The sequence below is a fragment of the Talaromyces atroroseus genome, assembly GCF_001907595.1.
Source record: "Talaromyces atroroseus strain IBT 11181 chromosome Unknown scaffold_0, whole genome shotgun sequence".
Classification (NCBI taxonomy): Eukaryota; Fungi; Ascomycota; class Eurotiomycetes; order Eurotiales; family Trichocomaceae; genus Talaromyces; species Talaromyces atroroseus.
Window position 1 is genome coordinate 2,020,322 of NW_017971432.1, and position 14,679 is coordinate 2,035,000.

At 47.2% G+C, this 14,679-nt stretch overlaps 4 protein-coding genes across 4 annotated transcripts; 1 reads left to right on the top strand and 3 right to left on the bottom strand.

Annotated features, from left to right (window-relative positions):
- Nucleotides 1–368: 368 nt before the first annotated feature.
- Nucleotides 369–1,490, bottom strand: UA08_00715 (hypothetical protein; the record flags this gene model as incomplete). The annotated part of the gene is made up of 1 exon (XM_020260552.1): nucleotides 369–1,490. The coding sequence occupies one exon, from the start codon at nucleotides 1,488–1,490 to the stop codon at nucleotides 369–371; it is 1,122 nt and encodes a 373-aa protein (XP_020123814.1).
- A 513-nt stretch (nucleotides 1,491–2,003) lies between these two features.
- On the top strand, nucleotides 2,004–3,705 carry UA08_00716 (hypothetical protein; the record flags this gene model as incomplete). Its single annotated transcript, XM_020260553.1, has 6 exons — nucleotides 2,004–2,046; nucleotides 2,108–2,404; nucleotides 2,464–2,741; nucleotides 2,800–2,918; nucleotides 2,975–3,254; nucleotides 3,415–3,705. 6 exons carry the CDS (start codon nucleotides 2,004–2,006, stop codon nucleotides 3,703–3,705), a joined length of 1,308 nt encoding a protein of 435 aa, XP_020123817.1.
- Nucleotides 3,706–4,768: 1,063 nt separating this feature from the next.
- Nucleotides 4,769–6,095, bottom strand: UA08_00717 (Transaldolase; the record flags this gene model as incomplete). Its single annotated transcript, XM_020260554.1, has 6 exons — nucleotides 4,769–5,005; nucleotides 5,067–5,450; nucleotides 5,531–5,695; nucleotides 5,762–5,880; nucleotides 5,949–5,979; nucleotides 6,057–6,095. The coding sequence occupies 6 exons, from the start codon at nucleotides 6,093–6,095 to the stop codon at nucleotides 4,769–4,771; spliced, it is 975 nt and encodes a 324-aa protein (XP_020123816.1).
- Nucleotides 6,096–6,762: 667 nt separating this feature from the next.
- On the bottom strand, nucleotides 6,763–14,607 carry UA08_00718 (hypothetical protein; the record flags this gene model as incomplete). The annotated part of the gene is made up of 8 exons (XM_020260555.1): nucleotides 6,763–6,804; nucleotides 6,855–7,019; nucleotides 7,079–7,291; nucleotides 7,346–7,651; nucleotides 7,709–7,863; nucleotides 7,930–11,623; nucleotides 11,679–12,043; nucleotides 12,099–14,607. 8 exons carry the CDS (start codon nucleotides 14,605–14,607, stop codon nucleotides 6,763–6,765), a joined length of 7,449 nt encoding a protein of 2,482 aa, XP_020123819.1.
- Between the last annotated feature and the right edge of the window lie 72 nt (nucleotides 14,608–14,679).

Below are 14,679 nucleotides of genomic sequence, written 5' to 3' on the forward strand. Positions count from 1 at the left end.
GGAGAGTGGAGACAAAAGAAAGTTGAATGCAGCGGTGACCAAGGTTGGAGAAGAGGGGAGTTCCGGGCGTACCGGTACTCTTTTCAGAAGGTACGGTGAAGTAAAATGACAGCCTCCTGTTGTCGACACCCGTTCAACAAGTGTGCGTGAGGTCGTGACAAATTACGACGAGTTAGAACCTGCGCACTAGACAAATCATGTATACCTAGGTATTCTAAGGCACTATATCTTTCATAGTTTGTATCCTTGATGCTACTATTACTGGAATCTGAGCCTACTTCGGTAGGGTGGTATAAATGTTTTATATGCTTTGCATCATTCATCAAAGCTGGCTGAACAAAAGAAGATAAAAAACAATCATAGCATTACTAAACCCGATCTAGCACGATTGTCTTCTGCCTCGCCAGATACTCCGGGCTAAATGGGTAATCCACGTAGCCCTCAGCTGCAACGCTAGTATAGAAAGTCCTGCGGTTGTGGGGAGTAATGTCCAGACCTTCCTTGAACCTATATACCAGATCTGGGTTCGCAATAAAGTATCTCCCGAACACGACCACAATGTCCTTGTCTGGATACTCTTCATCCACGAGTTGCTGTGCAGTCGCTAGCTTATATCCCCCCGCAACAAGAAGAGGTCCATTCCAGAGCTCGTAAGCGAAATCTAGCCGCTCGCTGCCTTCCTGATCCTCGCCGCCAGCCACCCGCGACTCGACCAAGTGCAGGTATGCTAGATTTAACTGGCTAGCTTTGTTGATGACGTCTGTGAATTGCGGGATTGGGTTCTCCATTTTCATGCCCTGGAACAGACTCCACGGGCTGAGACGAAGTCCAACACGCTCTGGGCCGATAGCGTCAACGACGGCCTTCATGATTTCATTGATAAAACGCGACCGGTTTTCAACACTCCCACCGTACTCGTCATCGCGTGTGTTGCTAACGTCTTGAATGAACTGGTCCGCGAGGTAGCCGTTTGCGCCGTGACACTCGACACCGTCGAATCCTGCGCTAATTGCATTCTTCGAGGCGGTAGCAAAGTCTTGAACCGTTTGCTTGATCTCTTCAATTGACATGGGCCGTGGTATCGGGGCGTCATCTTTGATTGGAATGGCGCTTGGTCCGACGATGGTGACCCCCTCTTTTTTAGCTAGTTCAGCGTCTGCAGCACGGCCAATTGCAAATATCTGACAGTATATGAAGCAGCCTTTGCGGTGGACCTCATCGGTGATTGTTCTCCACGCAGCGATCTGGTCTTTGCTCCAAATCCCAGGTGCATTAGGAAACCCGCCGCAGGCTGCCGGCGATATCAAGGTGCCCTCGGTAATAATCAAGGTGCCCGGCACGGAGGCTCGCTGGCCGTAGTATTCTTTCATCAAAGGCACTGGCACCCGGTCTTCAGTGGCCCGGAGGCGAGTGAGAGGAGCCATGCTGACACGATGCTTCACTTCCATGTTGCCTATCTTCAAGGGCTTGAAAAGGCGTGATTCAGCCATGGCAAAAAATTGTAAATGCAATGTTATCCGATGAAATGCTTGCTATTTGCTGTCTGCCTATAGCTTGGATATCTGACAGGAATGTCCATTTTATATTCTTTGACCTCGTAGTTCGATGACAAATTCGCTGGCTGCTGGATAGACCAGCTTACCAATTGTTTGTAAAGCATATGATGAAGGTTCTTCCTATCAAGGAACTGAGATGTTTCCAATTGAAAAGAAGAAACCAAAAAAAGTTGAACGTTCTTTCCATTTTGGGCACAAAGATATGTCCGAATAAGGCAAGAAGATTTTTCCAATTCGGGAAAGAAGTTTCTTCCATAAAGAGCACTAGTGCCTTCAGCGCTAGACCAAAGACAGTAATTTCTTCGATTATTAAGCAAAAGGCTCCACTCACGTTTTGTTAGTCACCTAGATACATCTCACTGCGATCTAACAGATAGAACAATTTCGTTAATTGGACTACTTTAAAGATACTCCCGCATTTACCCAGTCACCAAGCAGGCTTGCGCAATGGCGGCAGCAAGTTATAGTTCCTCGAGCGAACCTGTTGCTGGTAGGTGACGCAGCAGATTCAGGGCAGTCGCTTATGGTCGCCACTAATGCTTACTTATCAGCTGCACGTTTTCAGTTCATCTCGGTCCGCGACTCGAAGGATCGGATTACGAGGCGTCTAGCTCGCTCGCATGCTGTAAAGCAAGCACTCGAGAACAAAAGAAAGCTTCAGCAAGAGTCAAGGGACAACTTCCGCGTAACGACTTCGAAAGATAGACCTAGAAATTTGATGACCAAGAAAAGAACATGTACTAGCTCTCCAACCGCGTCGCTTCTGTCCCCCCTGTCTGCAGGCACGCTCGATCCGTTCCAGACGCTTGCGGTGGATTCGTCGAGATTGCAGACACTGCTTGGCAACTGTAAGTTTCCCATGCTCGCCGAAAGCTGCCTCAAGGCGGGCTTACAATAAATGGTTTAGACAAAGCTAGGCAGGCTCCGGAGCCAGTCTTTAGTGTTGAGGAAGAGCTTGCATTTCAGAACTTTCGCTCAGTTTTCCGAACTGGTTTAGTTGATCCCGCTCTTCAAAACGCCGTTATGCTCTCCTTTGCATTCGCGGTAACTGGGGGCAGCATTGACCGAGAATGTCTCGGGTACCAGGGTCAGGCAATCAGCTATATTCGTGAAAAGATGAGTTCCTTGGACGAAGCTACTTCAGAATCAACGTTTGGGGCTATTTTACTGCTAGCTGGGGTGGAGGTCCGCAATTTTCCTCTAGTACCTTAAAGCTGCGTTAAACTAACAATTTACTATCTAGGCTCGCCTTGGGATGACCTCCCAGGTTCAACTTCACATGGGGGCAGTGCGGCAGCTGCTTGACATCTGTCGCACAAAAGGCGTTTATCTCACGGGCGGAATCAAACGGGCTATATTTTGGTAAGGAACGGCGCAATGTTTATGATGTTGTGACTTACTCTTACACTGGTCGACAGGCAAGATCTGAATTCGTCGATTTTGGCAGGATGTACTCGCATAGTTGATCACACAACCTTCGCCGAGCTTCAATGGACAAGAGATCCATTCTCCCCACACTTCTTTCGGCTGCCACCAGGATTCCAGACACAGGCCCATCTACTCAGCAAAGAATTTGTTGAAGTACTTGAAGATGTACATGCATTGAAATGCATTCGAGACATTCCCCATACCACAAAAAGCGATGTGTCGCTAATGGCACATATCAATAACCACACGGCATCTATCCAATCCCGGCTCGTGTGCTTGACGAATCTTTCTCCCCTCCTAGAATGTTGCAAGCTTGCGGCATATGTGTGCTCAGTTATGCTATGCTGCAAGGTTTGGTGTGCTTTGGTGATTCCAGTAATTGCATTCCTTGCTAGTCTAGCTTATGAGTGTGCTAACTCTGATTCGACAGTCCCATGTTTCCTCAAAATTACTCCGCGAGCTACAACGGGCGAGCAACGATCCCGTATGGGACGACCATCACGACCTACTACTTTGGCTTCTATACATCGGCGGAGCATTTGCACCGATAGGAGTTGTACGCTCAGGCTACGTTGCATTGCTGCGTGCGAATAACGCTACGAGGTTCAAAGACCTGTACAGCTCATGGTCAGAACTGGTCGAAATCTTGAAGCAATTCATCTGGTCCGAAGACGCATTCAAGTCGCAGGTCAAGGCTCTCTGGGAAGAAACTTCAAGCTAAAGTGGTTCGTTATATACATTTATGCGGATACCTAAACAGCCCTCGTTTGGAGCTTTCCGGACGTTCAACTACAGTAATGGGCCAACAATGAACCCTGGCAATGCAACTTGGATGTATAAAACATGAAAGGCACCATTTGGGATTTGCAGTATTGCTTCATTGCTTCGCATCTGAGCGACGCTGACGGCGATGTTTGACCAAATCAGGACACACACCCTTTGAAAGCATCCTGGTAAACTTCCCACACATGACAGATTCAAACTTGGACAAAGCAAAGTTCGCTTTTCTTTTCAGAGAACAAGCCGAGAACTATTTGATTCCACGGAAGGTATAGCCCGAAAGCATTGCCGACTTCGAGTAAAATAGCATGTGATTGGTAGATTTTAGCATCCTTAAAGTCACACGAGGCTTTTGCTCGTCGATTTCAAGGCGGATGGATCATTTGGATATCCAAATGGCTTCATTAGCTGTACGAGACCGCCCCCAAACCGTCGTCCAATAGGGGGAGATGCACATCCAGGCGGACTTGACTGAACACGGTCTATATTTACTTACTCTCGAGCGAAGATGTTGTTGGGGGAGCTTTTTTTTTCTCTCTCTCTTTGCATTTCCTCGGAAAAGGCACTCCGGAGTCCGTGACTAAGTTGCTTTCTTAGTAGATTTGTCATTGGATTTGATCATTGACGTGGGTTGGTTGTACATACGATACAATACGCGACATAGCGGTAAGATGGAGTAAGAAAACAAACCAAACCAAAACTGCTATGGGCCGAGATTGCACCGGTGATTCTTGACATTGTATTTACATGTAGGGGTATTGATTTCATGATCAATCAATAATAAAATCCTCACGAGTATAAATTTAGTATGGATAATTACTGTAACCAATTTATATGACTTTTTGAGTTTATTTCGTATTAGCTAACATATCTAGTATTTTATCTGTCATGTGCAACTCGGGAATTTTTCATTTTGATGTAACATGTCTCAATTCACATTATGGTCATTCTGGCTAACTGAATTGAAAGAACAGAAAAAAGAATTTGGCAATGAAAGAACTTTCTTAAGCCTGAATCTTGGCCTTGAGAAGATCTTTCAAGGTGACAGCATCAGCAGCAAACTTGGAGATACCTTCACGGAGCTTTTCGACGGCCATGGCCTCCTCGTTGAAGTCAAAACGGAAAAGGGCCTCATTGTTGAGGTACTCGCGCTTAGGGATTTCGAGGGAAGAAGCTCCAGAGGGGTCAAGCTTCTTGGGGACTGGGGCAGTCGAGTTCAAGAGGTCCTCGAGAAGGTTGGGCTAGATTAGAGTTTTCATTAGCCGCCGAGCACAAAATAGAAAACCCTTCAAAGTAACTTACGGAAATGGTCAAGTAGTCACATCCAGCAAGCTCTGTAATTTCACCGGTGTTACGGAAAGATGCACCCATGACAATGGTCTTGTAGCCGTGCTTCTTGTAGTAGTTGTAGATGTTCTGGACGGACTTGACACCGGGGTCCTCCTCGGCGGTGTAGTCGCGCTTGTGGGCAGCCTTGTACCAGTCAAGGATACGGCCAACGAAAGGAGAGATGAGGAAGGCACCAGCCTCAGCAGCAGCAATGGCCTGGACAGTGGAGAACATGAGTGTCAAGTTGCAGTTAATTCCGTGCTGCGATTGCAGGATGTGTGCAGCCTGGATACCCTCCCAGGTCGAGGCAATCTTGATGAGAATGCGGTCCTTGGAGATGCCAATGGACTTGTAGAGCTATATCCGTTTTACTGATTAGTATCATCCGATTTGATCGTGTATGGTTGAGGGAGAAATCAGGCAACCCGGATACCCACCTGAATGATATGGAGGGCCTTGTCAACAGAGGCCTTGGTGTCGAAGGAGAAGCGAGCGTCGACTTCGGTGGAAACCTTGCCAGGAATGATGCTGAGGATCTCCTTGCCGAATTCAACGAGGAGACGGTCGAGGGTAGCATCGACCTTCTCGTCGAGAGTTTTGCCCTATAAAATATATGAGCATATGGGCTTCGGCCTCGCACAACAATTTTTAGTAAAAGAAAACCATACATGTTCCTTGCCGTAGGCGATGGCAACGTCAATGAGCTTGGCGTACTCGGGCTTCTTGGAAGCCGCGAGAATCAGGGAAGGGTTGGTGGTGGCATCCTGTGGCTTGTACTTGCCGATGGCTGCGAACGAGCAGCGTTAGTATCAGATCCTGAGACCCTAGAACTGGTTGGGGAGCGGATGGACGTACTGGCAAAGTCACCAGAATCGCACACGACGACCTGAACGAAGACAAGGTTAGCTCCTTATTTCCAACAGCGAGAGAGACGCAAGTCGTGGGAGAGTGGGAGGGGCATACGGTGCCAGTGGCCTTCAATTGATCCAAAGAAGAAGCCATCGTGGAAGAAGTGGATGATGGAATGGTGAAGACTGCGTATCTACAGAGGGAAGGAGGAGGATAAAATACTGCGTGAAGACACAGACGATGGTCGATGAGTGGCGAGGATAGAGGATGGAGGGGTGTTTTGACCAGTCCGGGAAGCTCGGTGGGAAGAACGTGGGGCAGGTATGACGCTGTTGCTACCGCCTGGGGGGAACACCGGCCTAGCCCACCGTGCATTGGTAATGGCTGTGTATGGCTGGTACGCCGTGCCGTAACTTATGTATTTTACTGCGCTCTTTTTTGCCTGCGGTTAATTAGAAATGGGGTAAATTACGTGCGCGGGTTTATACGGAATCGTATGTATATCGGCGTAGAGTGCTCCGATGAAGGGACCATATTCGCATTCACCGGGGAGCCTGCCCCTCGTCAATTTGGGATGAGCATCTATAGGCGGTTATTATATCAAGTATACCCACGCTCCCACCTGGCATCGTGATGTGTATGTCTGTAGTCGGAGGTGGCGATAAAAACCAGCTGTGCCGCCGCACCAGTGCTCCATGGGTGGATGCAGCAAAGAACGCCGGAAAGGATTGGAAGCAGTGCTTTTTATATATACGTATACTGAACAGAAAGTAAAAGCACAAAGAGACTCGTCATGGATGTGCTAATCGGGTTATATCATTCATGATCGACGTTGGATGCAATCCCATTCGTACTTTCGTATCTGTTAGTGAAAGAGCCCATGCATTCATTTCACGGGAGATAAATCCTTACAACGCGCCCGGTGTCATCGCCGGTGTATACACTGTGTGGGAGCGGAAGGATGCAGCTGATCCCCGCAGAGACGTTGACGCCGGTGTCTTTATTATGATCAACATGATGAAGTTGACGGATTAGATCCAGGTCAAACCGTCCATTTCGGATAACTTTGCTCCAAACCTAGATCCATCTGTTAGATGCAGATGTAAATTTATACCATGTGTAGCAAATAAACCCACATTGACGACACCTCTCTGGTGGCCTGTAAAGAGAAGCTCCCTCTCGAGCCATTCGTTGCTCTCTCCTTCGTAGAATGCACACGATATAATGTGGTCATCATCTGTCTCGCATATCACTTGATCAATAAGAAGAGAACCGTTCAGTGAATACAGGGAGATGCGACCCCCTCGGCATATCATGATGGTTCCAGTCCTATCGTTGATTCGAGCACACTAGCAATTGTTAGCTCAGACATCAAGGACAATAGTAGCATATCAATTGCATACCTCCACTGGTCCCTCAGCGCGAAGTTCTCGCACGAAACAACGTCGATTGAGATCCCACAGCATAATCTGTCCGTCCGAAGATGCTGATAGCAGTGTACTGAATGACCGGGACGGTGCCAAAACAGATATCGTAGTTCGATGACCGTAAAGGCATGCTAGAGGCTGTAGCTCCATCATCTTGCCATTGGAACCGAACGACCATATGGAAATAGTGCAGTCGCTGCCGGCTGTGATCAGAGTCTGCGAATCTGCGAAAAGAACGCACGACAGTTGTCCAACATGGAGGTGTTCGAAGTGGCCAAGGATCTTTCGCATGATTTGTAAGCTTCAGAACCGTTACTTAACTTCAATTAAGATACATACCTTTCTACTGTCGGCTGCATAGAACCTGACACTGCCATCTGAAAAGCCCCACTCCAGGTATTTGTCGTAACTTGGAGGTACATTTAGCCGGAAAGCAGGTGTGCACAATAGACGTTCATTTTTCATGGACATAGATGAGACTCGCTCGTGAATATCTGTCAAACCAATCACTAGTTAAGAGTATGTCCGAATCTCTCATCTTGGGTTTTAAGTCTCCTTACCTAGTAAAGAGAGAGGAACCCTAGTCAATGACTCAGCCAAAGTATCGAGGCAGCCCTCTTTGCGACTTGGGTCATCACGACGAGCATGAGCTCGTTGGAAAACCTGATGTGGTGTCTGTCCAAAGTTATGAATAATGCCGATAGTAGCCAACCGCTCGACGGGGTCCTCGATGTTGTCCAGGTCTCTCGCGCCTTGGTATGAAAGATGGTGAAAGACGTTTGCCGCCTCAATCGCCGCCTCGCCTTTCTGCTTGAATCCAAAAACAAGGTCAATCCATTCATGAAGATGTTCGGTTACGTATGGGCTCTCCAGGGCTTCACGATGTTTTGCGATAAATATTTTTGGATCACCTTTAGCCCATGGCGGTAATTCCACGGAGTCGATAGCTTTGGTCATGTTTTGTCGTAGTCCAAAATCATAATTGTTTGAATTCACAAGAAATTCCGGGAGATAGAAGAATTCCGGAATGAGCTCGCGGACATCCGATAAATTGCCTCGAGAAGCGGATTCCCATGCTTTGCCCACAGAGTAAAACAGACGATCTGCGTGGTCAAAGGTGCCACCCTGCAGGAGTAGATATGATTTGACAAAAGGCTGTAGCCGAATGAGATACGAGCTGACTATCATGGCAGAAGAGTAGTGAGTTCCATAATGAAATGCAGGGGCATTTTCATCACCCATTTCTGCAAAAGATTTGTATCGCTCACGAAATTCCGCTTCTCTTTCAGGATTCTGACAACCCATTGGTTTCGACAAATCACGAAAGCTCTTGTGATCGTCTAGATCCAACTCCTCGCTCGTATAATCTGCAAGGACCCACGGAAAGACGGGATACTGAGTGAGATCATTAAACGTTCGACCAGCCAGGGTATTGATGAGCATCAGATAGTGGAAATTTGACATCTCCCCTTTGATCCACTTGCGAGTTGCTGGATTCAAAGACGGCTGCCCAAAGACGCTCGCGAATTTCGACCCTAGAGATTGGGGCGCATCATCTTGTACCCTCAGCATCTCGAATCTCCAGATATCTTCGGGGCGTGTAACATTCATATTTCCACCGAATTGTGGAGCATGCGCGCAAAGTTGATTATGCAGCTCATCTCGAGCTCGGGATGAAATTAATGTCAGAAGATAGCTACGACCGTCTGTGAAAAACATTTCAAGGGCAACGTCGCGGAAAAGGAACCGCCGTTTCGAAACGCTGATAAGATCTGGCCATTTCCAGTTCCTCACTTCGTGTTCGCGGAATTTTTGTTCACTGGATTCGCGTCCCGCAATCATGCGTACAAACGGATCCCTTTCCTCAGGAGGAGCCTGCCAGACATTGACAATCTCCCCATCGGCGCGTTGAAAATAGTTGTCTAGAATATAGACAGCATTTTTACCAATAATCAAAAGACCTTCGCACGCCTCCAACCCGATAATGCGAGACATATTGCAGACACTTTGGACTTGATCCCCCCGTTGGAGACTCCGCATCACTTTCCTATTTTTGTCTTCATATTCATCAATATCTATTCTGGGATCATCGATCATCTCAAAGCTGTCCTCAAGGGCAGACTTGTCTTCGCCGTCGGCTGCCACCGCTCCTGTATCCGCGGATTCTTCTGCGAAACCTGCCGCGGTGGGGGTATTATGGAGTGCCTCTGAAGAGGATGCTGGTTGCAATTGAGTATTAAGTCTCATGACTGGTGGCTCTGAGGCTTTCCGCTTCGGTTGATAGTCTTGTCTCTCATCCGAATCATCAGGGATAACACGAAGCCTCATTCGGCTGCGCCCTTCAGTTTGGTCAAGTCGCCACCGTTTTTTCCCTTCCTTCTCCAACACACCTCCGAAACGATACAAGTCTTCAGAAAGCCGAGAAAAGGAAGACCACATAAATGAGTAATTGTCATGTTGATCTTGCAAAAGTCTCTGATGCTTCAAAAACTCCGAGGCAAATATGTTCGAAGTCCAGTGGTCAAAGGTTGTACTATGTTTGCGAAGTATCTCCTCCGCTGCATGCTCCTCTTGTCCCCATTGCTTCAGTCTGTCTTTCCGCTTAGCTAGTCGAGAGCGACTCGATTCTTGAGTCCTGTCATTTTCTTCTTGTACGAAATTATCCCAGAATTTAGACAAACTTCGGAAGAAGAACGAATCTAAATCCTCACGCTGGTCATCAATCCAACTCAAGAAAGCTGCGTCATCCATTCCGACCAATTCTTCAAATCCGTTCGTCAACCGATGCTGGAGTGATAGCGGGGCATGACTTAGTATAGATGCCATCTCGGATGGCCTTTGAACCAGAATTATTCGCCAGAGCGTGGCAGCAGCTAAGCGAATTTCGTGTTTTTCAGAGACCGACTTTATGTAAAGTTGGTAAAAAAATAGTTTCAAGTATTCGGCCTCTGACTCTCCTGCAGCCAAGATAATTGTCTGCCAATACCTGAGGCGGTTTAGAAAAGCCAGCGAATCACTATCGTCTTGTTTTGATAATTCGAACAAAATAACTTTAAAAAGCACCGAGCGAACGGTAGTGATGGCTTGGTTGCAAAGGCGAATGATTTTCAATGATGCTATCTCAGGGCGGGAAAGATATTCGAGGACAAACCCCGCTAGATCAAGGGTTTGGTCACTGCCATTTAGGAACCAACCTTCAAACAAAGATTCTCCCACATGGGTCAGAAATCGTGCAAGGCTTGTCAAAACTCGGGGCTCTTGAAGTAAGTTTTCATTTGCTGAGAAGGTTGACCGCAATTCTGTGAGGGTGCCTCGGAGAAGCCAGGATACAAAGTAGGCCTGGGGCTCTAGATTACTTGGAGGCGTTTTCAAAAAAAGGCCAAGACCAGTAAAATCTTTCCGGTATATGATCTGCGAAGCAAAGACTTTAAATATGATAGCTCGTACTTCCAGGACTAAATCGTTGTTTTCATAAGAGGCGTCTCTATCAATGCGTGGTGTAGAGGTTCGGTATAGCTGTGCCGATGAAGGTGCATATTGGGGTCTGTCTGAGGATATGAGAACAAAGGAGGAGGATCTTCGTAAGGACCCATGAGTCTCCAATGCCAAGTCCGATGGCGCGACTCTTGAAGTACGAAGAACAGGCGCAGGTGTAACGGAATGCTGTATCTTTGCATAATTGGGTTCAGAGCTGGGGCCATCTTCTCGATAGTGTAGCTCAACCTCGGCATTGACTGTCCGTGAGCCTGTCATAGGAAACAAAACAAATAGCAGTTTTTGAGTATACGTTGAAGTTGCGGCGAAGTCCCTGAAGCCTGGAGATTTTGAATGAACATCAGAAAGAAAAGTGATGGCATTCGATAACACGGCCCGGTCTTTTGCCGACGCATTATTGAATATCGAATCCTCCAAGCCAGTCCTTAGCATGTCTGCTATAACTGGAAGTACTTCGGAGAAAACAACATCGAGGCGTCGCTTATGAATAAGCATATCCAAGAGCGATGAAAGGTCGGTCAAAGTATCAATGTCGACTTCCGCAGTGTCAAGCCCAAAAAGGATCGCAAGGCAAATGGGCCACAGGGCAAAAACATTCCACCATCGTTTGAGCCGATTTTTCATAATAATATAGCCACCAGTCTTCTGCGCAAGCTTCTTGCTATAGCTTCCGCCGTGGACAATAATCAACCTTGCGAGAATTTTAGTTGCCATTACTACTGCTTCCGGTGCATCTTCACACATCAGATAAAGAAGCCACTTCGATGATATGTTAGTGTAATTTTGCGATTAACAGAACTTTTTGGGTCATTACCTTATTTGTTACGGCCCTTGCAAATCTTTTGATATTGGTAAAATCGTCGGGTGCACAGAGAAAGTCCGTGTACATGCGAAGAAGTTCCAAGCCAATTTGTCTTTTTGGCATGCCTTTCTTCAAGTTTGGATCCGAAGCGGACGATACTTGACGAGCACGGGAATTAAAGCGCATACTTTTCTTCGTTTGAAGCTTTGGAATTTTCTCGTCGTGAAGGGCGAATGTGATGAAAAGAGACAACGACCGCAACAACTCTGCCGATACGCAACTTTCGAACAAAGAGCGAAATGCGGGAATGAATAGACTCAATGTCTCCTCAGTGAATTCTTCGCCTTTCAAAGCATCTAGAAATCTTTTGTTCACACCTAGGAAATATTGTAAATTTTTGGGTTTTGCAAAGGGTTAGGAAGGATTACTCACGCATGCGGGATAATCTTCTGGCATTGAACCGACGGTGCTGGCTTTCCGTAGAAAACGTGCTAAATTGAGAGTAATACATTTGAAGCAACGAGGGTTCTCCATAGCGCCATATATCAAGGTCCACAAGGAGAACACGGTATGCCAAAGGATTTGTGATGATGGATTTGGTTGGCTCATCAAAATTGTAGCCGATAAAAGATAGAATATGCCTTAATAGTTCAATTGCTAGCGAGGAACGCTCTCTATTGTCCGAGCACACTGTTGACGTTTTTGATCCGCCAGGCTGGGCAGTCTGAGGAAATCCCAGCTTCTCTCGAAGTAGCAACGCAAGAATACCATAACCGTTGTCTCTTTCCATTGCCTCACTGTTTCTCCAGTTGCTTTGTATGGCTTCAAAAAGTATTTGGACTGCAAGGATTGTATTTTCTGGGCATGTAGCAGCATGCAGCATATTTAAATGCACGGCTACGCAACCTCCAATTCGCCAACTTGCATCATCAAGGGACTGCGGCACGGAGACGACGGGCTCGCCAGCTAGTATAGCCATGCCGTGTGAATGGGTTAAAGCATCATTTATTGCTGGAATAGCCCCGTTTATGGCAATGGCGTTTCCACCCGTGTTAATCATCCCATGGAGGTTCTTCGCTGCCTGTCTCGACAAGAATTTTATAAGTTGTGACTCGTTGACATAATTACTGTCATCGTCATCTAGTACCGTGGTGGGTGATATATTCATTAGGAAAGATGATTCGTGGACGAGAATGCTAGCCCTTTGGCGAATCGCAGTTACAATGTCTGAGTTTTCTTCCTTTCCGGGATGAAGGCTTTCGTTTCGCAGGTTTAGCGCTGCAGAGGCTTTGTAAGTCTGAAAAGAACCTAAGCAATCTTGATAGTTACCATGATATCTTGGTCCGAGATGATAAAAAACCGAAATCAAGTCATCGCTAAACGTTTCCTCGGAGAGAATTGCATTAGCGACAGACCATTTTGTTGCGCAAACCCCTTTACCAATCCTAATGGCCAAATCCTGGGGTGTCCCAAGAAACGCCTGGACTCGTGGGTGCTTATTGGGGGGTCGCGCTACGGGCACCGTTGGATAATCGATTCTCAATTGCTCGATAAACTCCCCATCTACGAAAAGCGAGGCCCGAGAAGGAGTCGCCGCGCGAGCCCGTCGATGAATCACACATATGTGGTACCACTGGCCCTGCTTAAAAGCAATGGATTTGAAGCGAACACTGGGTCGTGATCCATTAATGGACGTTTGCAGTATAAAATGGCGTGTATCCTTTTCTAGATACGCGAGTACGAAGCAAGTCTGTTTAGCATCGAATGCACCGAATATTGTGGTGTGTGAGTTTGGGTCAAACTGATCGAAATGGGCCCATATTGATATCGTATACCCAGAAGAAGATAGAGGTGGAAATGGCCGGCCTAGGGTCGAGAGCTCAATTGAAGAATAGCCATGGGGAACCATATCAAACTGGATACAAGGTGGTTCTTTGGAAGATTGCATGGCACGGAGGAGAAACTTAGAAGCCTCGATAGAGACACATGATTGCCTATAGAGGTATATAACATCATCGAGACTCGTTATGCCCTCAGTGCAGAGAAGGTCGCCTAATTCTTGATACAATGCTTTCTCCTGTGCAGAGAACCTACCATCAAAAATGGACCGTAGCACTGACGACAGAATACCCGTCGCGTGAAGAGCAATTATATTTCTCCGTGAGTTTGTGGCCAGCTTGCAGAAACATGCTGGAATGGCTAGTCTCTGGATAGGATATTGAATCGAACGTGCTGACTGGAGAAACCATGTCCGTAAAAATGGGCCAATGAACTCATGCAACTCAACGGTTTCTGTCGAGTTGAGCAGCCTATCAACGCCAAGGCGGATGCTTGAAGGGGCTGGTGCGAGTTGATCCGATGCATACTTTGTTCTCAAGACAGTGAAAATTTCTGTGACGGTTTCTTGACAGAGGGCAGCAGCTAGAAGTGCCCCGTATATCTGTTCAACATCGCTGTCAGGGATTTCTTCCTCCTTCGGCTTTTCCACGAACAGCTTCAGTGACTCCTCGATAGACCAACGCTCCTCACACCCAATCCTCTTTGCAAAATACCGCCTATTGCCAGAATGATCCCGCAAACACTCGGAGAGAACAGCCAACAAGTCTTTAAGAAGCGACAAGAGAATCTTTCGTTCATCCTTTGAGAGCGCCTTGGGATTGTATAGTTCTGCTAACCGTCGGACAAGACCCAGCAGTGTTTGAAAGCCTCCCAGGTTCCGAAACACGTCTTTCGCTTCGCGGGGCCTGGCGGTGTCAATTAACGTGTGGCGGAGGGTCAGGATATTTTCGGTTGACCTTAGGACATGGTCTATGCTAAACGGCTGATGGTCGGATATTTCTTGTATGGAGTGGAGGATGGGTGTCAGTTCAGCAACTACATTGTCGAGCGACGTAGAGAGCGAAGCGGACGGCGGCTCAGCCGGGCCCGGTGACCCGTCCATTGTGCCACCCAAAACTGCCTGCGCTCCTCCTCCAATTGCTGCTCAGATCATAAAGAACAGTATCTTGAGGTT